This window comes from Verruconis gallopava, assembly GCF_000836295.1.
Source record: "Verruconis gallopava strain CBS 43764 unplaced genomic scaffold supercont1.72, whole genome shotgun sequence".
Taxonomy (NCBI): domain Eukaryota; kingdom Fungi; phylum Ascomycota; class Dothideomycetes; order Venturiales; family Sympoventuriaceae; genus Verruconis; species Verruconis gallopava.
The window spans coordinates 1-25,358 of NW_015622208.1; the positions used below are offsets into that span (position 1 = coordinate 1).

The window sequence follows — 25,358 nt, forward strand, 5'->3', positions numbered from 1 at the left end:
ATAGATCACACGACTCGTATGTAGCCTGCATATCCTTACTAGGATGGGTCAGGGTAAATGAAAAATCAAATCAAATCAAATCAAATCAATCATGCAAGAGTCTCACCGAAAAGCACAACAACAGCGAGAACTCTCACCTTTGGAATAAAGAGCTCAATTGTGTTCACATACATCTCCTGAAGACCGGAAACTGCTTTCTCGGAAGCCGCACCGCCCAGCGCGGCCATAAGACATGGCGACGCCCTGGTCCCAGGAGGTAACCGGGCCCACCAATCTCCAAGAGCGTGTCCTAGAAATCACGAAGCAGCTCAGCGATACATTGCAAGTCGTAGAAAGAGAGAAAGAGATCGATAGAAAGCAACTAAGCAAAGCCCTCAAGAGCGCGTTACTTGCGCTCGCCAAAATCAAGGACACCCCTGACGTAGCCTCCCTAGAAGAGAAGGTAGATCGACTGCGCACAGAGACAGTGAAAGGATGGAAAAGCATTGATGAAGCCTTCCGACACCTCTGAGAAGACATAGAGGCAACAAAGGCAAATACACAAGCAGCAGCAACAGCGGGTAAAGAAGCGAAGACAGCGGCGATTGAGGCAGTCGACATAGGCAGGACGGTACTCAGAAACAAAGGGACACACCAGCAGCAGGCTATAGCAAGCTATGCTGCTGTGGCAGCGCAAGGAGCGACGGCAACAAGTACATATAGTCCACAAAACACCAGACCTCCTGCTTAAACGCATCGTGAGATCATCGTGAATATTAGAAATGCACAAACGATCCACCACCTGCGTTCCATGAACCCACGCAACCTGAAAGCCCATATCGAACAAGCTATAGCCCAAGGCGGAGTAACCAACGCAAAGGTCATGTCTGTAAACCAACTCATGAGCGGAGACATCAGCATAAAAACGGTTACACCGGGCGAAGCACAGACACTCAGACAGTCCGCCCAGGAATGGGTCCCTAGGATAGGGAATGGAATGTCAATACGCAGCCAGATGTACGGTGTGCTCGTACACAGCATATATACCAAAGACGTGGATATGGACAGACTGGACGAAATCAACGCCGCTATCTTGAGTGAAAACAAACCCTTTATCCCAATAGCAGAAATCAAATACATCGGATGGCTCAGTCGGAAGGCACAGACCAAGAGGATGTCCATGCTGGTAATCGAGTTTACTAAGCCAGAGGATGCGAATAAGATCATTGATGAAGGGTTAACATGGCAGGGGTGCTACCATGACACCAAGAGATATGAACGACAATGCCGCCTGAAGCAATGCTTCAACTGCCAGAAATACGGCCACATAGGAATCTAATGCAAAGCCATAACAGCATGTAGCCACTGCGCGCAAGAATACAACTCCCAGGACTGCCCTTCGAAAGCCGACATACCTAAGAAGTGCGCGGGCTGCAATGGCCCGCACGAGTCCTGGAACCGCCACTGCAAGATCAGGAAGGAACAGCTTGCCAGGACCAAGGCGGCGTACGACAACCGACCCAAGTACCACCCGGTACTGGAGAGCCCGAAGCCAGTAGCCCAGGTTGGAAACCCCACAACCGGAATGAAGAGACAAAGGTTAATAAGGGACCTGACCGCCTCCCAAGCAGGCCGGGCCTCGAAGCAGACTAATACAGGGCTGGCCAGAAATAAGGTGAACAGGGAGAACGAATCGCTGGCAAGCAGACAGAGGCTGCAATGCGTGGTACAGCTATCACGTAAGGCGCTGGAGGCGCAAGACACCAATGAAATCACCACTATAGAAATAGAGGACGACATGGATATAACCCCCCTATAATGGTGGAGCATGTTTAATTAAGCATACTACAGTATAATATTCGAAAATCAAAGGACATAGTAATGGCCACGCTAATGCGAGACGCCAGTATGGCAGAGTATGACATCATAGCCATCCAGGAACCATGGAAGAACCCATACATGGACACCACACACCATCCAGCCAAGGAGACCTTCCACCTCTGCTACCCACCCGAACGGGAGGGCAAGACGGCAAGGGTCTGCTTCTTCGTGAATAAGAGGCTGGACCAGAGCAAATGGCAATTTAAAGCACACACTAGGGACGTATGCACCTTATACATCAGACGGAGCGAAGAAAGTGGGGATGGAAGCCAGATTATCATATATAATATGTATAACCTACCGCAATACTCGGAAGGACGCGAGAGCGCTCTTCCAAAGGTACAGGAAGTCTGCCAGGAGAACAGTGCGGAAGAGCAGATAGCGCTAGGCGACTTCAACCTCCATCACCCAGTATGGGGTGGAGAAAGGGTAGACAAACACGAGGAGGAAGCAGAGGAGCTGCTGGACGTTATGCAGAGCATAAGTATGATGAGCACACTCCACCAAGGAGCGATCACATATGAAGAGGGAGAAAAGAGGACGACGATCGACCTCTGCTAGATGTCTGCAGGATTAGCAGATCGGATAATCCGGTGCGAAGTAGACAGAGACATGGAGCATGACTCTGATCACCTACTGATCAGCATAGTCATGGACCTGAGAGTCCAACACGGAGAGAGGAAACCCGTGAGGCGATGGAAGCATCTCGAGGAAGAGAGGTTTCGGAAGGCGCTCGCACAGACACTACCTTAGGTACAGTGGCTGAGAACCAAGAGGGCACTGGATCAATACACCAAGGAGATTGCAAGCGCGATCGATGGGGCGGCAAACAAAGTCCTACCCAAAACATGCCCCTCACCACGGGCAAAAGAGGAATGGAACACGGAATGCAAACGAGTACTGACCAAAGTAAAACGACTTAAGCGGTTCTATAGCATGGACCGCACAGCGGAGTCGTGGGAAACATACAAAGCTGCACGGAATTTGAAGACCAAGATGGTCAAGAAGGCTCTAAAGGCAGCACACAGAGACAGGGTAAAGATGGCAGCGGCTACTCCCGAGTCTCTTTGGAAGGTAGCAAAGTGGGCCAGGACAAGGGAGAACCAACCTCTAAGTGTCACACCAGCGATTCGATGTCCTAACACAGGACAGGAGGTGACGGACACTGAGGAGACAGCACGGATTTTCCGAGAAGTCTTCTTCCCAGCGCCTCCGAGGGCCGATCTTGACGACATCCAGAATGCACAGTACGACCAGCAGATAAACCTACCAGAGATCACGGAGAAGGAGGTTCTGGAGGCTGTAACGGCCACCGCCCCGCTAAAGGCGGCGGGCCCAGACGGAATAGCAAACAAGGCGCTGAAGGCAGGAGCTGAGCTACTAGTAAAACACCTCGCCAATATCTTTAACCAGAGCCTCAGACTAGGCTACTGCCCGGAACACTTCAGGACATCCACCACAGTAGTGCTCAGAAAGCCAGGCAAAGATAACTACGCAGTGCCGAAGGCATACAGGCCTATAGCGTTACTTAATACAATAGGAAAGGTAATGGACACCGTAATCGCCCGGAGACTGAGCTACTTGGTAGAGGCCTACCAAACGATACCGCCCCGACACATGGGCGGGAGACGGCTGCGGTCAACAGACCACGCCCTCCACTCCATTGTGGAGAAGATATACGAAGCATGGAACAAAGGAGAAGTTGCCAGCCTATTGCTCCTGGACGTGTCTGGAGCATTTGATAATATCTCTCATAAAAGGCTCCTACATGTGCTTAGGAAAAGACGAGTTGACGAACGGATCGTCGCCTGGATTGCCAGCCTCCTTGCAGACAGGCGCACACGGATCATGATAGACAATTTCGAGTCAGAGGAGTACGCGATACAAACTGGAATACCTCAGGGATCACCACTCTCACCTATCCTGTATATCCTATATAATTCAGACCTAATAGATGACTGCAACATAGAAGTGACTACCATAGGATACATCAACAATGCAGCAATGCTCGCCTGCAGGCCCACCACAGCAGGGACCACTCTGAAGCTGGAACGGGCAATGCAGAGGGCGCAACGCTGGTCCGTAACCCATACATCGAAGTTCGCTCCGGAGAAGTTCCAACTGGTTCATTTCTCGAGGGTCAGGAAAACCGATATGAAGCAGCCCCTAAAGACAGCATTGGGCATCGTCACTCCCACAAGGACATGCAAATATCTAGGCATCACCATGGACAGCAAGCTCGAATGGAAGGAGCACATCACGGAGATCGAGCGCAAGACAGCCAAGACAGTGCATGCCATTGGGGCCCTTGGCAGCTCGACGTGGGGCATAGACCTCAGGAGCATGCGGAAAATCTACCGCGGGGTCGCGATCCCACAGATGATGTACGCCAGCTCGCTATGGTCGAACTCCAGCCGCAACGACAGACCGTACACAGGACAGACGCTGAACAGACTAGAGGCCATTCAAGCCCGAGGGGCCCGCGCTGTGAGCGGGGCATATAAGGCGACCTCATGGCCAGCACTGAACGTCGAAACGCACCTACTACCCATTAAGCAACAAATATGGAAGCACAACCTAGAGGCGCTAGGACGGCTGCAATCTAGCTCAGGAATCTCAGAGCTGCTAGACCGCTCGGAGCGACAACGGGGTCACTGGAGAGCCAAATACAGTAGCCCACTGCAGAAAATACGGGCCGAAGCGCGGAGGATCAAGGAGCTGAGCACAGAGTTGCCAGAGACAATCCCACCATTTATCATGCCACCATGGCAAGCAGGACTAACTATATACATAGACAGCAGCGATGAAGCAGCACGCACCAGGCACAACAAGATGCTTGGAAAGGGGGCCCTTCGCATCTATACAGACAGTAGCAGCATCAAAGGCCACGTCGGAGCCGCGGCGGTCTGTCCTACAGCGAGGACCACACGGAAGGCGTACATGGGCACTGACAAGACCTCCACTGTGTACGTAGCAGAGTTACAAGGAATCAAGATGGCACTGGAAATCGCGCTGGAACATACAAAAGAGAGCACTCGAAAGCAAAGAGTCGCTATCTTCGCGGACAACCAGGCCGCGATCCGCACGCTGACCAGGCCCGAAGGCAGGTCAGGCGCGTACATAGCTAAGCAAATCGCCCAGCACATCAAACAGCTACAGAACGATGGTCACAAAGTAGAGGTACAATGGATCCCGGCCCACGAAGGTATCCACGGGAACGAGGACGCGGATCGAGCTGCCAAGGAGGCCACTGGATGGAGGGAAGGGGAGGGTGCCAGGGGCGACAAAGCAGACCCGCCTGCAGAGTTATATGCTCTTAAGGCAACACTAAAGATGTGGACAGCAAAGAAAGCAGCCACAATATGGTAGAGGGAGTGGGCACAGGACAGCAAGGGTAGGGCGACATACCGCCACAACCCGACGCCTTCCAAACGCACTCTGAAGCTACACAAGGACCTAAGCAAAAGACAGAGCGCTCTCCTGGTACAGATGAGGACCGAGAAGATCGGTCTCCGTCACTTCCTGGCCAGCCGGAGAGTACCAGGATACCAGGACGCGACCTGCCGGGGGTGCCACCAAGGCCCGCAAACTGTTATGCACGTCCTGCTGCAGTGCAAGTCGCTCAAGGACGAGAGGAAACAGCATTTCGAAGGGCAACCAGGAAGGAACAACCTCAGGGCTATCCTGAGCAGGTGCAGTTTAGCCATTGAAGCCATCGGACTTATGGAACATGCCCTCAGGGCAGAGGGTGAACAGAGAGGCGTAACAGACAATGCGGAGCATTGAGGGGATTGAGGTACGCAGGATGCAACACAGAGGCCTCAAGCCTCCAGGAGCCGAATACTAGAGCAAGTATTAGTAGATTAGCCAGCATGATACAGGCGGCGACAACCGGCTGTAGATGGTGGTGATGGAAAACAGATGAGGAGCGTAAGGGTCGGCTGGTCTTGTTTCCACAACAAGGCGAAGTGGGGCGTGTTGGGCCTAGCCCAATGCGTGTCGGCCGATTACCAAGCGTCACGAGGTCCAAAATCCACCAACTTTTCAACAAGTGCTGGTAGACTGAGGCCACGTTATCCTCCGCCGGGCATAGCTACGCGACAAAAGAAGTGGCTGAAACCGTGTAGGATTAATCAATCAATCAATCAAGAGTCTCACCGTAAGCAACTGAGACTCTCGTGCAAGAGTCTCAAGGTAAGCAGATGAGACTGAACACATGATGGTTGGGAAACGTCTATAAATAAGAGGTCTATCTCTTCATTTCGCTCGCTGTAGTTAACTGTCTAGTTCATCTAGTAGTTAGTTTGAATACTCTCTCGTACTTAAAGTTCATGCTATTCTAAGTCATAAAACTTGGGCTAACTTGTTACTCTTCCATTCTGAATAAGTCCTAGCTCCATATTATTCCCTTTTGCTCTAGGAAGCCAACCCCTTCCGAAGTGGCTTACATTAGTGAAGCTAGTCGGTACTGGGAAAGTGTTCCTAACATAGCTGTCAAATCTGATGCTTACTCATCTGTCTTTCAAGAAGCTGTCTATCCACTGTCGTGCTACTACTGGTATCCCTATCTTGCAGAGCATTTAGTTCATGACTAGGCAATTGACGCCATTGAAGGCGCCTTTAATGTTAAAGGCTAACAGTGTCACTACCTTGTTCTGTCTCCATGCTTTCCATATTGCGTCAACTAGGATAAGGAGTGCTTGTTCAGTGGATCGCCCAGGCCTGCCTCCAAACTATATACTTGGGAGAAGGCTGTAGCGCTCTACATAGTATGACATTCTTCTCACAACTATTACTTCTAGGAGTTTGCCTAATATATTGAGTAGAGAGATGGGCCTGTACGCGCTAGGTTGCGTAGTATCTAGCTTCCCTAACTTGTGCAGGACTGCAATAGTTGCTGTTCTCCATAACCTTAGATAGTGTCCTAGGCGAAGTGCTACTTTAAATAGGGTAGTGATAATATACGATATATGTTTCCAGGTTTTCTTCCACATGATATAAGGTAGCCCGTCATCTCCTGGGGCAGACAAATCCTTTATTATAACTAACGCAGCATGGATCTCGCCCTTGGTGATTGGTTACCAGGGCAGTTCAACCTCCGCTATATCTTTGTTGTTAAGGGACAGTATTGGTGTAGGTGTAAGTAGGAAGAATAATTCTATAAAGAGCTTGGCCTTATCCTCACTTGCCATCACTTACTGCTCTCCATCGCATAGTGGTGGAATATTTGCATATTTAGTACCTGGTTCAACATATTTCACAGCCTTCCATAGAAGGTTCCCGTCTGCAGCTCGGTCGAGGAAGTCTTTCCAATATATGGATTTGGCTCATTCAATGGCCTTCGCCCATTCCTTCCTGCGACCTTATATTAATATAAATAGTTCTTAGGTAATGTGGTGCTCGCGGCTTAGTCTACCTGTGGATGTTTGCCACTTTCGCCGTGCTTTATTGTACTATTGTTGCTTCTCTTTCAGATCTGGGGTGAACCAATGCTTGGAATATGGGCATGGGTTAGCTACCAGGGTTTGCTTTTCGACTGCATCAGCTGTTATCCTTATAAAGTGTCCCACTAGCTCATCCAACCGTTCGTTTGTGTCGATGTTGGCATAGCTTCTAATATATTGCATTATTAGGTCGCCAACGCTGTCCCAGTCTGTCTGCTCGTACATACGGCGTGGTGGTTTTCCCTCTCTCTGCCGAACAGGGAAATTCCATTCTGAAACAATGCATGAGAAGAAGAGAGCGCTCATAAGACTAATTCATGAGCGGGACGAGCTGGACTTTCCGTTGCCTGCTGCTCTAGGAAGCTCATAATGGTTAAGGCCCACCGTCACCTATGTACTATACTATTTTGGCATATATCTTTACAATATTATCCTGTATCAGCTATAGTAGAACCTACGATATAACGATGCATTCTAGACCGGCTTATTCTAACGATATTGCGAGACTATCGCTATAATGAGATTTTTTGGCATTATTTAGCATTATGTAAGCCATCCTGCAATGGTTGATTGCCTCATCTGTTCAGCCAATGTCTGGCTTAAGATGACGCTCAAATCGTTGCAGGAAGCAAAGATCTTGGTGTTGAGTCTTTTGGTCATGCTCTATATAGCGACAGACGAGCTGTATAGCCTCAACAGCTTTGAGATGGTGGGCTAGATTATTGGTGGTGGTTCAACATCCTTAAGGATGGCATCCTCATCTGCATGGTCAACATGAATATAACGCTCAATAATTGCCTCCAAAGTATCCTCCTCATCTACCTGATGTTCAGTATCCTCATCTTCTAGGTTGAGGATGTGATGAATATCCATCACGCCATTAATTCTGGCTGAGAGATCATAGATCTCACTATCGATTGTTGGTGTCATTGGCATTAGCAGATCAATTGATGGCTTAATCACTGTGCTTTTGTGAAAGCAGTGATAGATAGTCATATTGAGTATATCATCATTCTATGCCTTTAAACACTAATGCAAGGTTTCATTTAGAGTCACGCTGGTGAAAGGATTAATACCTTGATTAAACTATTGGATGATGAATCGGATCTACTGCTTGCGATAGAATATTTTGAGGTTCTAAATAATGCCCTGATCAAGAGGTTGGAAGATGCTTGTTGAGTTCTTTGGAAGCCATATAATATGTACATTAGACGGCTGTGGTCACTCTTCGATGGCATTGACATGTGCCTTAAGGTTATCTATAATGAGGATAACTGATCTTGTTCCAATGTAATCATAAAATGCTGCCAACCATTAAATCATAATATCTGTGTTTATCCAGGCCTTTTTGCTGTATCGCCATTGGCAACCGAGGGCAGCATAATTGAGGCCTTTTAATGCCCGAGGCTGTTTTGCATGGCCTATAAACCATATAGGATAACGATCTGAGCCACTTGTATTAGTGCATATCACCAAGGTTATCCTGATCCGATTAGCTTTTTCACCAGTCATTGGTGCTGTGGTAAGGCCTTGATTGACAGCACCCCGCCAAAAGAGGCCTGTCTCGTCCATATTATATATATTATCCTCCTCATACTCTCTGCACACTGTACGGATAGCCACTCTCTCTTGCTCTGATGTTGCAAGCACTGATTCTGCTTCACTGTGTTGCACTCATTACCAGATATTATTACATTGCTTGAACTTATCAAGCTAACTAGTGCTGAACTAAGGCTTAGGATCATTCTGATACTGAGGAATTTAATGCCATATCTCTCTCGCTTTTGCAATAAGAATATCACTGTTGGTTGAAACGCCTATTAATTCAATGCTCTTCTGATATTTATAGAGGATGGCCTCAAGGGTTGGCCACGTCGCTTCTTGGTTTTGACGCGCATCCGAATGAGGTTTTGAATCTAGCGATAAATATTGATCACTAAGGTTTTCAGAAACAGTAGATTATGAAATCTTCTGATTATGATTAGCCTCAAACCATTTCATGCAGGCTTTTTGGGTAGGTGGTGGGTGTTGCGACCGATACAATTCTCGCAAACTCTTCCTCTATGCCTTGATTATCGCGTTTCTTGAGGCTTTTAGCATTTTTGTTATAACTATAATGATGCTTTAGATAAACGATATCGTGAATAGTGAGAAATAACGATAATTGCTAAGGATTTAAATGAGGATAGGGTGGTGGTAACGATAATGCGAGATTATCGTTCTGAAGTTCTACTGTATCAAATGGTACATACAGAATCTTGATAAGCTATCTAATACCGAGAATATTAATTGGTCTTCATTAAATAATCGCTGCTTTTAGATTGAACTCTGCATTATACTGCGTAGAGAAGATGAGATATACGCGTTGTGGTGGTGAGGACGGTCCGGTTTAACTTTACTAACAAATTTCCCATTTATGTCAGTTATTTTGTACGAGGATTTGGACATTTCTGTCATCATTGACAAAGGCTGATTGGTGGCTATAGCAACGCATTTTTAAGCATATCGACGCGTTTTCCCAATGTTGTCCTACCACATCTCACCACCAACATATCTGTTTGTTAGCTCAGCATCATTATCACCCCGTTGGCGCATCAGTTACCTCGCTCTCGCGGTTATGCCTCAGACACGTGAATCAGACCTCATCCATCACTTTACCTACTTCAACAATCAGCAAGCTGTAATATTATGCTAAGTGTAAGTATTGCAATAAGATCCAAAAGAGCGATTACAAGATCTCCTACATAATCGATGTCAAATATACATGAAAAAACAGGGACAAGAGATGGCTTGAAAGAGCAATGCTGTGCTTACCTTCAGCACATCAGCTACGATATGACCTGGATTTACAAGGATTGAAGATGTTGAAATGAAGAATCTCCAGCAGTTGCTGACCGATGCTATATTTTCCGATAATCAACCGCTTACCTTATTTCATGCAGAAGCAATGCAACGCTTCTTGAAAACATTGAATCCAGTATTCAAGTTAATTACCTTTATCATCAGTCATCCCGTACAGTTTATCTTGATCATTCATATGAACGATCAAGTAAACCTCTTAAGCAGATGATGAAAGAGACGACGTACTCGAGTTTCATTAGTGATAGGTTAACAGATATCCGCTACTGTGGCATTAACATTCTCTGTTGGATCACACTTGAAGGAGCATCATACATTTTATCCACCGAACAAATTAAAGGCGCTAATGAGAGTGCCATCATTTCCGCAAAAATTGTAAAGAAGCAGCTGCTTAAAGTTAGTAAAAATAATCTAATATATATCAGCTCAATTAAATTTGATACATACTCAACACAACTTGCCATTTTTGAGGTTATGGATTGGGATCCTGAGTTTCAGCATGTCATTTCAGTCCTAAGCGACGCTTATGGTCTTAATATCTTTATAAAAGATATCTTTAAGGTTATATTTCTAAGTAATCTGTATGAAAAGTCTAATACTATTGCTTCAGCACTATCTCGATCAAGGCGAATGATGTTGCTTCTGCTAAGACATTCATAACATATGAATAGTGGACGTGAGACAGCTATTTAAGCAGCCGGTAACACACGCTGGATAAGCATAATTGCTAATCTTTGGAGCATCAAGAAGTTGAAACTTGCACTGAAAGAGATGGTGGATCATAAGCAGTGCAAGCTTTCAGAAAAGGCTGTTAAAGCTATCCGAGATATTTCGTTTTGGCTTGCACCATCACTGGTATTTTTGAGCGATTTCAACGCCAGGTCAACTGTCACCACTATTCTGTATCCTTTAAACAATCATAAACCAAATGAAGAGGATCAGTAGCAGGTCTTCAAGGCATTGAAGCGAGTCACCACTACAAATGACCAGTTGACACCATGAAGTCTGCATTCAATTGCTTCAGACGCAAGGCTGGCAGCTTTGCAGTGGGTTATGAATCCTGGACAGCTAGATCAATGGCAGATTTTTGGACGGATAGGTCAGTTGCCGAGCCTGATCTAGCTAACTATGCTATCCGACTTGCTTCTATCATTGCAAATACTACAATATCTGAACGAGGAATTTCTGCATTGAAACATTGTCAGACCCGCCTACACAGTAACATATCAACTGAACGGCTTAACAAGCTTATCCACATCAAAATGAATGCTAATGCCCTTGAAAAATATAGTCACTGATCAACTGGCAAGAGAGCTATAGCAGGCTATACATGAAGCTAAGGATCACAGCGGTACTGATGATGATACCATTATCCACCAAGGCTATCTTCTCATTCAAGATATATGCGATTAGATTGATATAACTACGACCATTCATCATAGTTTCTATTATTATATTGCATGTTTTCCTACATTTGGGGTTTATTTGATGTTATTCTAGACAACTTCCATGAGGGCATGCACGGGACAAGAAAATTACCAAGAAAATATACGAGCGTCCGAAACGTAGCGAACATAACGAACATGACATGTCAGAAACCAAACCTGCGAAAGAGTGCTTGGTCGAAGAACAAAAGGTGCTTTGCCGGAGGCCATTTCTGAGCCGAAGGCGACTCCAGGTTCAATCTCGACGAGCTTTTTATTTCCCTTATGGAGCTAGCAGGACTTTGGATTATCTTCGCATATGAGCCAGCAGATTTGGATAGAGTTAGAGCATTCTAACTTCACTCTAGCCTCGCTGGTAACCATTTGAATCACGGCGTCAAGAGAAAAAAGTGGGGTCGTCACCGGCGCCATTCGGCTCAAGTTCTCCCTTGATGACCCAGCCAATCCATCTGCATCACCAGAACACGTTATCGAGAAGCTCCATGCACCTAAGATCACAGCTACAAGTAGGCGTCAATCATTATTAGAGACTGACATCGGCTATTTTTTCCGTTATCTTGTGTTAGTCATTGAATTTCGTACATTCAGGTACAGTGTCCACAATGCTCGATTAGAGTTCAGTCCGCAAAACTTGGCCAGCCCACCACCCTGCTTCGCCCGCGCGATATGAGTCATGCATTCCTTTAACGAATTCTTTGATATTACAGACGTCTATGGGCATCCAAGCTCTCCTGGCACAGTTTCCCAGCTTCTAAAAACTTCCTGCAGGCTATATATATAGATGTTGAGGTCATCCTCTCCAATGAGAGGGGAATGCCTAACATGGCTACATTGAAAAGCTGTTACGTGATGGAGCGCGGTTCGTTTGTTTATTAGCGAATGACGTGCTTATTCTCTCTACTAGAGATCATTCAGCATGACGTGCAGAATCGACCTGCCTCGCGTTCATTCTCGCAGACTTGGGATAAGAGGTCTCGATGCTGATTCGCAAATTGGCTGGTATAAATTTTCTGATCAAGGTTAGGCGCTCAACAGTCTAGTTCAAGCTCTGTCTTCCAATCGGATGAAGTGCCACAGCTTAGTCACCTCACTATATCGACGCTCCGAACATCCTCCCACACACTTGTTGTAGGGTGCCCCCACGGTAGTAGTTTATACCGTACCGTACCGAAAAAACGGTAGATACCGTACCATACCGCCAAGGATAAGCGAGTGGGCCGGACAAGCGAGTGGGCCGTCCTCACCACCGCAACGCGATATTTTCGCATATATCTTTGTAATATTGTATTATATTGGCTATTAAATAGTATATACAGAATTTTAATAAGCTATCTAATGCTAAGAACATTGATTGATTCGATGCCCTAGCTCATGACAACCACTACAGCAGTAAATACGTGGTGTACTACCACTACCTTGCGGCTGTACTTGCTGAATTTCAAGCTGAATCTGGCTATTAATCTGATCTTGCATAACCATATTACTGCCAGCACTATAGGATAATATACCTTGCCTCTGAATCTTTTTCTTTTGACGTCGCTTACAACTAGAAAGGGCTTGATTAGCTGCCTCAAGGTCAGCAACCTGAGCCTTTACTAAAGTCGCGTAGTTAGCTACTGATTGAGCACCTTTAGCAAGGCGATCAAGTGACTCAATGATAGAGGTTAGTGAGATATTTTGATAATGCTGAATCTGGCTTCAGATAAGCTCTGTTTGAAGGCCTAATTCAATAGCATTTCTTGGGGTCTTTGATTGCCATTCAATCTGCTCAATTGGTGGTGGTGTAGGTATTCTAAGATGAATATCCAGCTTTAATAATATAGTATCTGGATTCAATGGTAGTAAGCCAGTACCCTTGAATCCAGCTCGTATATTATCTGGTCGTAGTGCCTGGATAAAAGCTTGATTGAAGGCAGGAAGGAATTCGAGCTTTGTCACGTGATGGATGAAAGCTCGCACCATCTGCTAAATCTGATTGCTATATGCCTGTTTTAATGGACCAAAGCAGCCTACATCAAGTGGCTGAAGTAGATGTGATGAGTGTGGAGGCATACAAAGGGTGATAATCCTTTGCTCTTTACAAAAGAGCTTGAATTCAAGTGATTTATGACTCTCATGCCCATCAAGGATAAGTAGTCTATACGTGCCTTGTGTGCAATCCTTTGTACGCTAATTAAAATGCTTTAGCCATTCTAATCCAAGCATATTAGTAGTCCATCCATTCTCACTAACAGCAATCATCCAATCAGGTGGAAGATCCTCCTTATACTATGCTGAAAGATGGTTGGTACCAGCAAAGATGATGAATGGTGGTAATGCCCAACCTTGAGCATTTACACCTTGAATGACAGTGACCCATTCATGATCTCCAGGCTGTATAGTCTTTGGGCTATGGCGTCGTTCAGATCCAGTAACCACTTTAGCTGTTGCAATCACTCCCATTTGAAATCCAGTTTCATCAAAATTGTAGATATCGCTATTGCTGATGCTGTACTTGCTAATTATATTATGCACAAGCTCGAACCAAGGGCTGATGATCCGCAGATCCTCATATAAAGCTCTCTTGTAATCATACTTTCAATAGAAGCGCATCTTTAGTTCTAGGGTCCTTTGAACAAAGTTATGTGGCCATTTAATACTAACTTGCCCGTCACCACGCGAAGCAAGTAAATGATTAGCTATTGCTGCTACCTCTTGAAGCTTAGGCTGAAATCCACATGAATCTAGATCAAGTATATGCTGTATAAGCACTTCCTCTTCATTCTTGGTAAGCTTCATTGAATTTGGTCGGCAATCACGTCGTGAACGCGTTCCAGCTATGCGTTGTTGTAGGGTTGCTTTAGGCACATTAAAGACTTTCACTGCATGATATATTGATTTAATTTGGCCTCTTTCGATAGCTGATATTACTAATAATATTTGACCTTCATTAGATAATGGCTGCTTTTGAATTGAGCGCTGCATTGTAGATAAGATGAGATATACGCGTTGTGGTGGTGAGGACGGCCCACTCGCTTGTCCGGCCCACTCGCTTATCCTTGGCGGTACCGGAGGAAAAACGGTATACCGTTTCTGGTAGTCGTTCTGGTAGTCTTGGTGTCAGAATTCGTAATACTTATACTTACACAGAATATATTTAAAAAGTGTTCAAATGATGCTGAAATCTGTCACTTTTACTACCATAAAAACTACCAGAAACCGTATCAACGGTATAGTACGGTATTTTTGGTAGATACCGTACCGATACTGATACTGTGACGGTATATACCGATCGGTATTCGGTACGGTACCACGTGGGCAAATACCGTACCGTACCGTACCGTGGGACACCCTAACTTGTTGCCATAATTAGTAAATAGCGAGTGCACTATCGGCCTCAAATGAGGCCACAGCCACCAATCGACGTTTGTTCAGTCTATTTCGTCATAGCGCAAGGATTTCGTGTCTTCCTTCGCGCCAGCTTGAGCTACAGGATCCTTCCCATGGCTCCGAAGGAATTAAAGGACTAAACCAAAACAGGTCCGTCTTAGAACAGGTCACAGTGGCGAGCCTCTCTGGACTTACGCGTAGAGAGGTTCATGGCAGAATTACACATTAAAGCATCTTTTGCTAATCTTGTTTGCCAAAGAAAGAAGGGAGAGAAGACGGTTGAGATGGGTTGAGAACGATTTGTTAGAAGGAGCTAAGTTTTGAAAATCCACAAACCTGACCCCCTCCTTTGCATCTTCCGTGAACCTGTTGTGCTGTGATCCAAAATCCTGATGGATTCATGGCCGAACCACTCTGCTGGCAGCCTCCCACACCTATCAGTACCTTTAACAACCTTGAGGTGCTTAGCATGCATTATAAACGAAAGTGGAAATCCTTTGCTGACCTCTCATGCGTACGCTTGATGGATATCCCTTGCGAAAGCGTAGGAGTACTCTCCTCTCCGCTGCACACAGCCGATCTTCCAGGTGCTTGATGTAACGCTTTACTCCAGGTCCTTTCAGCCTCCCCTTTTCATTGAGGAGTTGGGGCATCTGCCTGCGGAGCTCCATGAACTTGCTGGCAGTACTGCTCCACCCACGGTCTTTTCCCGTCAAATCGTTGAGTATATTATTACATACTTCTTGATGAATCTCGTAGAGGCCGTGAAGCTCCAGAATTGCAATAATTTCAGGGGGGGTCCAGGTCCAGCGAGGCATGTTGTCGCTTGTTACAAATCGCCGTGATCTCAGATCTGGCCGCTTTATGTATCTCCAGCCATAGAGAGCGTAAACCGCATGACCTGAAGCCTATCAGGGCTAGTGCCAGTCCCATCCATTCGTCACTCTAGGGGCCCGTGAAGCGTTCCGTAAACAGCTGATAAAGTCAGCCCGGTGAGATCAGTACGGAATCTTCGTATCGGTGAGAGCCAATGCTACGGTACCAATTGATGCCCAGGAGTAATGACCCAGCATTTCACGTGAATGAAAGCTCATGCGCGTCACGATCCATTATCTGCAGGATTGATCTTGCAGCGGAGCCGTATCATTACCCCTGGAAAGATCAAATCCCAATTAACGAAAATTCGAGTAGATTAGCCAAACTCTTGTTCATCTGTCCCGTCCCAGTGGGTGGGTAACAACTACCGCGTTTCCGAAGAAGGAGCTTTCCAAATGGGATCCGATACCGCTAACGTCACCATACGCGGTTCGTAGGAGACAGTGATGCCCTTGTCTGTCGACGAGGGTATTCACTTCGATTTTGCTATTTGAAAGGATTGTGGAGATATTCCACAATTCTTCTGGCCCTTCCTTGACGAGGGGTTCAAAGCGGCAGACCGAAGACCTGCTATGCTCAATCGCGCTAGATTATAGCCAAAGTTTCCTTCAAAGTGGATGAGAATAGAATGGGCTTAGCTATCATCTCTCTGGAATATTAGCCCAGATATTGCAGCTCAGGCTGGTTGTGCCTGTCCAGTTGACTTAGACGAGACTACTATACAAGATGGGGAAGCACGAAAAACTACGTTCGGGAGAAAAGGAGATCATATTAAGTATGATTGACGGACAATCCCTAGACGAGAGGCTCTCAACACAGAGAGATCAGTATCCTCGGTTCAATGAGTTGCATAAAAATCGCTATGGTGTAAGGTCTAACCGCTCAAGAGCTTCGTTCAGATATCACTACGACGCAGTGATCAAAGAGCTAAGAGGAAGACCACAGGTAGGCAGCAGAATAATAACATCCTTTGCTCATCTCGAGATCCAAGCGGCTGATCATCAGGCAGTTTGATAGAATCAGGGAGGAGCAAGTTGTCCGCCAGGGGCCAGATAATTGGCAGGATGGAGGGCTTATTGACATATGGTCTGAAGAGACGGATGCCTCCCTCAACAATGCCTCTTCTCAAAGCAATCCTACACCTGATGAGAGTCACCAAGGGGGAGACACCAGCGACGAACTTTCTAATAATGATGCTCTGGTAGAAAGAGAAGACATATCGGTCCCTCCTGTAGATCAACCTGGCCAGGAGCCATCATCTACAGGATTTTCAGGCATCGTCGCTCCGAATCAAGCTGGAATCTTTCAAGAAAACATGCCGTTCGCAACCGGTCTTCCTAGCGTGCCTGGGCCTATCCATACGCAAACTGCGGAGTGGTATACGGACCGGCCGATGTATAACGTCCCGCAAGGCTCGAGTACAGTATATAACAAGACAATGCAGAACTCCCAGCTGCAACTAGTCACGGACACCCAAGTGCTATGGGTTCCAATCGTTCGGTCAACTACGTACAATGTCCCAACAGCTGCTACAGCCGATCCAATTGACTACCCGCAAGAGAGGATCTCGGCAACATTTCCCACCTCGTCGCCTTATCCTGCTCTCTCAGTTCCCGTAGCCAATACCATGGCTGCTCAACACGCAGTTGAAAGCCCCTTCACCGTCAATTATTATCCGCATGATAATCCTTTTGGGTTCATGCCCCCAATACCACGGCCGTTCTACACTTTTCAAGCCGCTGCGGCAAATGCGATGGATTCAATGACCGATAGAGTATTCAATTTTGGGTCACCCACAGTGGGTGGAAAGAGAAATTGGGTCTCGCATTCCGATACACCACAAGCGATACAAACTCAACTGCCCGAGTCCTCACTTGGGAATGTCAGCTGTGAAGATATGATAGGGTGGGTTCAGACTCTTTGAAATCTTGAAACCTTCACTGAGGCATTTGCGGAAACATGTTTGACGGCATGGCTCATGGAAGATTAGAGGGCGGTCTCTAAAATTTCCAGGCTGTATATATGAATGTAATGCTCCCTTAATTGAGATGCATATGTTGATCAATTCATTCAAGTCTTAGAGTATATGTGTCATATGGTTCAACGTGTTAGCCCCTGGTGTTCTGCAATCGATTCCGCTGCTACAATATCTCCAGGGAGCTCTAAAATGCGATCTCCTTCTCCTTCTCCAGGAAGCTCTTCTCTATTTTCGTATGTCGGCACTGGTGGTGCGGCATCGCTAACTGGAGAGGAAAAGGACCAGTACGCGGTCTTACGGATTAATCACTTCGATCATTCCATTTGCCTGGCATGACAGAAGCACATCGCAATAGAAATATGGGTGCGGTACGATTGATGGCGATCTTGACTATAACATGCTAGTTCGTCATCACCACTTCAATTCTAGCATAAGAGCCATAATACTTCGTTCTTGTTGACACGTTGCGTTTTTATATTGCCAGAGTGAAATCTGACTAAGTGAGGGTAATTAGACTAACTTCTAAGATACGCAAGGATTTCCACATTCCGTAAGTGCAGAAGATCTGGTGATCGAAGGATTTGATGCGAGAGACCGAGAGGCGACAAGATATGCACAAGGCCAAAAACAGAAGAAATAACGGGATTCGGGTTGATAAATCTTAGCAATCAACATAATTTTAAGGGAACTTCTTTAGATTAATTAGATAAGATTTAGATATTTCATCGTTATTTTATGCCTGTCTAAAAGTTTACCTCGATTTGTGAAGTACATCTTCCACTCATCTACTCTGTAGGATGAGGCAAAGCAAAAAACCTTGGGCGCTAATGCCATCATATCCTGGAAAATGTCTGATTAAATTAGCAAATATAGTATCAATTATGTTAATAAATATAATGCTAATTATAATAATGAATATAATACTTGGAGGAATCGGTCGAAGTTGAGCTGGCAATTTTTCTTTCTATATTAAGCTACTCGCTGGATTTGATATTGCCCCTAGTTGAGAAGCTATGTTATTCGATATTCGCTCCAACTTTTCTTTCATGTTCTCACGCTTAGTTATTGTTTTTTCTGAGTTGTCCATGTACACATAGCCAATCAAGTTACCACAATCTCTGCTAGATCCCATCCAAAACAACCTAATTTCATTCATCCCGCGTTTAAGTAGGAGCAAGCTATGTCCTGCTGCCCCAGATGTTATCTGTCGATAAGAATACAACGATACAGTTTTCTTCTTGTGCAACATCTAATCCTGCAATACAATTGTCCTCACTGCAGATGCCTTTGATGAACAGCATACAATCCCCCCAACCTCCAGAAATGCAGGAAGTAAGGTCAAATTTGAATCGAAAAATAGCGTGTCCACATCTTAGGCCTTTGAAGCTGGTGGAGGCACTAAACTCTAAATTTCTAGAGTTTCGACATGGCTCTCCATGGGATTATTATACTCCGGTTGGAGAGCCATATCTCGATGGTGAAGTGAAGATCATTGACGCGCAGCTGCAAGGGCCGACGGCAGCATTCGTCACTATACAGAGTACAAAACTGACGCCGGCAGTGAGGCAAAGACTTACGTCCGTACGGAAGCTAATACATGAAAACCTAAGCACGGTCCGTGAGGTCTTTATCTGCAATAATAAGATCGACAACGAGATTGATAATGCAGTGGAAGACGTAGTTCATGTTGTCTTCGAAAGCTTTCCTATATCTCTTGCTGATATTGCTGGACATGCTGATCTCACAGAAGCTCGTCTCACAACGATTCTTGCACAGGTTAGTAAAGTGAGATTATTCGTCACTGGAAGCTCATATTTCTTTTAGCTCATCAATTGCTTTTCCTATCTGGAGAAGAAAAGATTCATGCACGGATCATTGGCATGTCCGAATGTTAGAATTGATTTAGATGGGACCCTTAAAATAGGTGTGTTTCAGTAATAAATATGTCATTGCTATTGTTAACCGGCAAAGGTTGTAGCATTCGGCCATGTCGTGACGGCAATTGTAAGGACGTTCAGCACCTAGGTCGAGTAACGATGAAATTGATGCAAGGCTACGAAAAGGAGACGGGTGCGATTGGATTGGACAAGCCCAAAGGCTGGTCCGCTGAAGCACTTACGTTCCTCTCAGACACCACATCTATGTCCTCAGTGCAACAACTGGCTAAAGTAGGTCCCAACATGGTATAATGCGTTGAGAAACTAATTGACTCAGCATGAACTCTTCGTAACTATTGCCTGGGAAAAATGGATGCTGGCAGAGCTTTACCTAGAAGTACAAGTTTAGTTCATTTCACCTATGCTTCACTGTACCGCGAGTTTGATGCTATGGCGTCTATGTTGGCTGTTGCTTTGTCGCCCTCCATGTAATTGATCCTCTATATAGATGCATAATCCACCCTTGCGAACTCTTGCGATCAGTGTTATCTGCGTAGGATACATCACTAGCTATCTGCCATTCATTATTTGCTTGGTTGCTGTCGTACTCGATCGCTGGGCCTCTCATATTCTTCAGGTAATGCAGTACCAAGTCTGCCGCATCTTGATGCATAGGTCCAGGCCGTGTGTTGTGCCGGGCAAGTCTCAAAGCTGCGAATTCACCCGACCATTCGCTGGTACCTTTTGACTTCTTATCAACTTGGCTCATCATGGTAGATAGGTAGTTGTTCCTGGCTGATCGGAATTATAACCGACTGCCTAGGTTCCTTGCTATCCGTCAGCTTGAAGATCTTGTCAATATAGGATACCTATAACAACTAATTATAGCTTCTTCTGTGCTCGGTCTCGGATCACATGGACACTGAGGAACTACTTGATTGGGTCTCCACCAGTTAGCTTATACCTGGTCCTGAGATCAGACATGATCTGGTGTGCTTTCTGTTATAGATGCTTTGGATACAGTAGTAAAATGTCATCTATAAAGAAAAATGTGATAATCTGACTATTGATCATCACATATGGTTCTTGTGGTACCTTTTGGAAGCCTATCTCTTCGAAAGTCTGTGTCAGGTCTTTCTGCCATAATAATGGCGACTTGCGTAGGCCGTACATCGCCTTCTTCAGGCGATAAACTGTTCCTGGCCTTGCATAGCCTTCTGGCGGATACATGAACACGGCTCGGTCTAGGCTAGCATTCATAAACGCATTGAAAGTATCTATCTGACGGTTTCTAAATCATACCTCGCTGTCAACGCCATCAGGACTCGAAACGACCGTGCAGCCAATGTCGTTGGTTTCTTGGTACAGGTGGTAGATCCTTGATCAGTTTAGCCTGGGCATCTGAGGTCTCTTGATCCTCATCTTAATCCAAAGCGAGCATAGCTATTCTTGAGGCGATATCTTTCTTGCCTATCACTCACCCGGCATTGAAGCTTCCTTGGAGGGTATCATGTTTAGCATGCTCAAACGCTCGCTCAGCCTCATGATCGTAGGTGCGGTGCTATCCAAATTGGCGACTGATAGTGTGTCTTGGCTAAAGATGCTTCCCTCACTGCTGACTGATTCACTTGGTTGTATCTGTTATATTCCAGATATCAGTTGGCTTAGTGGGTCTGACTCCTCGGTATTCACATCCGATGGTACCGGATCTATCCAGCCATCAGGCAGTTGCCGGATGCTACTGAAGATGTCTTGATCAGGTATCCCAACCACCGCAATGACGTCATTGAGCTCTCGCTCAGCTTGTAGGTCGAGTTTCTCAATCCTGCCATTAAAGAATTGAGACTCATCAAAGATCACGTCTCGGACTACCTTAATCTTATTAGAGTGGGGTATCCAGATTTGATAGATGTTTGAGGCAGTGTACCCTATTAGGTACCTAATTCTGCCCTTAGATTGAGCTCATAGAATAGTTCGCGTTTTCTCTTCTGTACATCTGGGATCATGACGTATGACTTGCATCCATACGTTCGTATATGGCTGATCGACGGTTTGATCCAGTCTCCTTGTAGTCCAAGATTGATCCTCTGCGTGTTGTACACCGGTTCATATAGGGTCATCTATTGGTTCTGAGCTCCTGGGAGACGATTATGGATGTAACATGCTGCTTTAATATATCTCGGCCAGTATTCCTCAGGCAGGCTCGCATAGATCCTCATGGTTTGGGCCATCTCACTGATTATACCCCCTGAGCGTTTTGCTAGGCGATTCTGTGCCTCTGTGTTTGGTGCAGAAGGCTCAAATTTAACACCACGAGCTCGAAACCATGTCTGAATGATATCTGCCATGAGTTCATTATTATTGCGTTCCTTAGGCTACTTGACCTTGAACTGGGTTTAAATGTAACAGTATGTGTCAATCAGGGCTTCTAAGATTGATCGCGCAGCGGAGGAAGACTGAAAAGCCAAGCTTCCGCTCCCTTCACGCAAAGGTTATAGCACCCGACTCTCGTTTCTTCAACATGTGCACGTATACTACCGCAGAAATTGAATACGTCCAATGCCAGCAACCAGCTCAGCATAAAGTCGTAAAACGGCTTCATTGGAGGTGTGACAAGTCTCCAAAACCTGGACCACGATGTGCGACCTCCACGTACGATGCAGCTCTCGGTACACACCTCCCTTCCAGGCGAAATGCTCCATGCAAATTCTGTCGGGATCCAGGAGCATCGCTAAATGAAGAAGAGAGTTATGAAGATGCATGTCATACCGTATCTCCCATTTTTGGCAGACGATCTAATGATACAATAGCATGATCTTCATGGTTAAATAGCTTGCGAAGACATCACATCTTCGACTATGGTCCAACTCATCTCTTAGTCGAGCATTGTACACCTCATTGCGACGAACGAATAACGCAGAGCTTGGTATAACATCCCCCCTACGACACGGGACGCCGGCCCTGACGGGACAAAGCACAGGTGCATTGATTTCAAGCTATTCAAACACTTTGTGCACGCCCAAATCTCCAATCCCCAAGTGTCGATGGCGTGCCGAGGGCACTGCTGAACCGTCTGACAGCCGGCTACCTATTAACTTTCACTGCGTCGTCGTCGTCGTCGTCATCGCGCCTGATCTGCGGAGGGCCTTGTTTTACGCTCGAACAGGGGGCATGCTCCCACAGCGCCACCATTAGCTAGGGCCGCTGAAAAAACTCATTGACGACGCCTATACGAGTCTTAGAGTCTCCTCGATATGCTTCCAAAGTCATCATCAGGTTGCCCCTGCCGTACGACCCGAATTCAACCAAGTGATGCACCCCGCTCGGCACCACCAAACTTTTGATTGGACGGCCATGACCATCCCAAACGGGCCAGTTTAACTTACATAATCTGCAAAGTTCATGTCAGTACTGTGTATATTTAAGTTATCTGGGTTAAAATCCCGGTAACGCTTCGCTTTTTGGTCTTGACAGTTCAGCCGAGGCAGGCCATCCCCACGCCGAGACGGCATGCCACCCAACGTCCAATTGTAAAAGTCAACGGAAGTCCCTTCAACTCCTCCACGCAAAGAACGAGGAGACAACGACGATGGGAAGATTCCCGCAAGCATTGTAGGAGCAGACACATCCATGGTGAGTGTCTCAGCAGTTCGCATCACGATGGTGCAAGGAGCAATCATCTTGTGGCATGATAACTAACCACGACAAGGGTCTTCGTTCTTCTACCTGCCTGCCTCTAAGGTTATATCTATTACACGGAAATGCGACGAGAATCAAGTCCTGAATTGGAGAAAATTATATCATTCTTGCCACTGGAGCCCTCGCTGGCTCCAGGGCTTCGCTCAGCCTTGCCGCTTTAGTCTTCCTTGACCTTGACATAGAGAGGAGCAGTCCCCTTCTCTTCTCACTGATCAGCACCTTGCAAATTGTTAACTGCTATGTGATGCGACTACGGATCCGAAGTTAAAATCAAACCAGAACAGTCAGAATCGTTCTCATGAAGGGAAGTCCCCTTCAGGATCAGGAATTCGCTCACCATTTATGCTGACTCCTCTGTAATACTGGATGTATCGCCCGGTGTCTGTAGTATGTACATTAACATGAATACTGGATGTCGTGATATTCTTCAGAATTATTCTGGCCCCTCGTGATGTAGTCGGTGTTTGACAAGAATAGTCTCTCGTATCTTGCACGGCCGAGTGGACAGCTCCTAATTTTTCAGCACGTGACAGCACAGGACGGCTGTAGTTGTCTTCGGCGTCAACGTTGCCACCTCGCTTAATCAGCTCTGTTTTGAATCAGCCGCATCATCGCATTATTATCTCCGCGTTCAACCAATCGAACAAGCCGCGACGGTGATGCTTCTCCCCCATTCCTACTCTGTAGGAATATCGCCATTATGGACTTCGCGCTTCGCCATGGCGAAGTCACTGTACCTCCATCAAACGACCACATCACTCCTCCTTTTGGCCGAATTTCCATTGACCATACACTCTTTCCTCCTGGGTCAGCACATAACGGGATGATAAAGCATTGCTCATCACCAAGCAACCGCTTTCGACCAAGCTCTGACCTCGTTGCTTTGGCCAGAGGGTATTGACCAGGAAGTACGTGTGACGCGATACAATCATATCCATTCGTCCTTGTTCGGTCAGGTATACCATCAAAGGGATATGCACATTGATGCAATAACCCGAGCGAAGGGAACATGCATACCACTCGTTTCGAAGTCAGAGTGACAGCTTCCGTCGTATTATTAGTCATGAGCACCGCCTGTTGCTCGTTGCTTCCGTGACATGTTATGATTATCACGCTGCTTCCACCATTCCGGCACTGGTTCGTCAGCTTGCACGCCTATCAAAGGTTAACAGAATCCCAACTCCTGACAACTTATGTACCATTAGAAAGCATTTTGAGTCTATAGGCTCGTCGAGCTCAACAGCCTTAAAACCCTCAGCTAAGAACAGTTGCTCCATCTCCTTCGCGTGTTCGTAGTGATTAATCAAAATCTTCCAATCTGACCATTTTGAAGGTGCTTCCCGACCCAGGAAGCGTATGAGCGCTCCTCCGGTGGCGGTTGCCCCGGTGCGGTCAAATATATCTCTTAGCTTGTCCTTGTCGTCCATGAATTGACCCCAAGTAGTATTGCCATCCCAAGCAAGGTTTGGAACTCTCTGGAACTGTTTACAAGTCCTCCCCAGTCGAAAGATCGATTGTACATCTAACTGGTATATCAGTGCCAGGAGTAGCTCCTCCACTTCGAAGACGGCAGAAAAGGTGGTAGAGAACATCTTTAACGCGCTGGCTTAATATAATCACTGAAAGGCATTTGTTAAAGAGACTGAGAAGAAGCGCGGAGGCAAACAAAACCTGTGGCTAGCTGAGAAACCCGAGGATTTGCTGATGGGATAGATGAGAACGACTGGTCTCTCTTTTCCAAGAGTGTCAAGCCGACTCGCGAAAAGATGAGTTTATAGAATGTTTGAGAGGAAGCCAGGAACGCAGAGTCGAGCGGGCGAGGTGAATGGGCGAAAGAATCAATATTGGGACGTTTGATAAGGCGGTAGTAGCTCATTGGCCATCTGCTCCATTTTAAGCGCATGCCAAGAGCAGGTGAACGCGTTCGACGATCTTTGATTAGATTGGTACG

General features: G+C 46.2%; 4 protein-coding genes across 5 annotated transcripts; 2 read left to right on the forward strand and 2 right to left on the reverse strand.

Annotated features, from left to right (window-relative positions):
• Positions 1–16,579: 16,579 nt before the first annotated feature.
• Positions 16,580–17,777, forward strand: PV09_09480 (uncharacterized protein; the record flags this gene model as incomplete). The annotated part of the gene is made up of 2 exons (XM_016363541.1): positions 16,580–16,798; positions 16,863–17,777. The coding sequence occupies 2 exons, from the start codon at positions 16,580–16,582 to the stop codon at positions 17,775–17,777; spliced, it is 1,134 nt and encodes a 377-aa protein (XP_016208618.1).
• A 1,377-nt stretch (positions 17,778–19,154) lies between these two features.
• On the forward strand, positions 19,155–20,020 carry PV09_09481 (uncharacterized protein; the record flags this gene model as incomplete). Its single annotated transcript, XM_016363542.1, has 2 exons — positions 19,155–19,611; positions 19,803–20,020. The coding sequence occupies 2 exons, from the start codon at positions 19,155–19,157 to the stop codon at positions 20,018–20,020; spliced, it is 675 nt and encodes a 224-aa protein (XP_016208619.1).
• A 145-nt stretch (positions 20,021–20,165) lies between these two features.
• On the reverse strand, positions 20,166–20,480 carry PV09_09482 (uncharacterized protein; the record flags this gene model as incomplete). The annotated part of the gene is made up of 1 exon (XM_016363543.1): positions 20,166–20,480. The coding sequence occupies one exon, from the start codon at positions 20,478–20,480 to the stop codon at positions 20,166–20,168; it is 315 nt and encodes a 104-aa protein (XP_016208620.1).
• Positions 20,481–23,384: 2,904 nt separating this feature from the next.
• PV09_09483 lies at positions 23,385–25,305 on the reverse strand. 2 transcript variants are annotated; one of them, XM_016363545.1, is made up of 3 exons: positions 24,607–25,305; positions 23,745–24,562; positions 23,385–23,657 (listed from the first exon to the last, which is right to left on the reverse strand). In XM_016363545.1, the coding sequence occupies exons 1-2, from the start codon at positions 24,997–24,999 to the stop codon at positions 23,987–23,989; spliced, it is 969 nt and encodes a 322-aa protein (XP_016208622.1). In that variant the 5' UTR covers positions 25,000–25,305; the 3' UTR covers positions 23,385–23,657; positions 23,745–23,986. The 2 variants fall into 2 exon arrangements, with proteins under 2 accessions (XP_016208622.1, XP_016208621.1); XM_016363544.1 differs by having other exon boundaries at positions 23,385–24,562.
• Positions 25,306–25,358: the final 53 nt, after the last annotated feature.

What these genes read in the sequence shown, in the direction of transcription:
- PV09_09483 (XM_016363545.1), bottom strand. Translation starts at nt 24,999, where the DNA reads ATGTTCTCTACCACCTTTTCTGCCGTCTTCGAAGTGGAGGAGCTACTC. An exon ending in ACTCAAAATGCTTTCTAATG is followed by an intron (nt 24,563 to 24,606) that starts GTACATAAGTTG and finishes AACCTTTGATAG; the next exon opens with GCGTGCAAGCTGACGAACCA.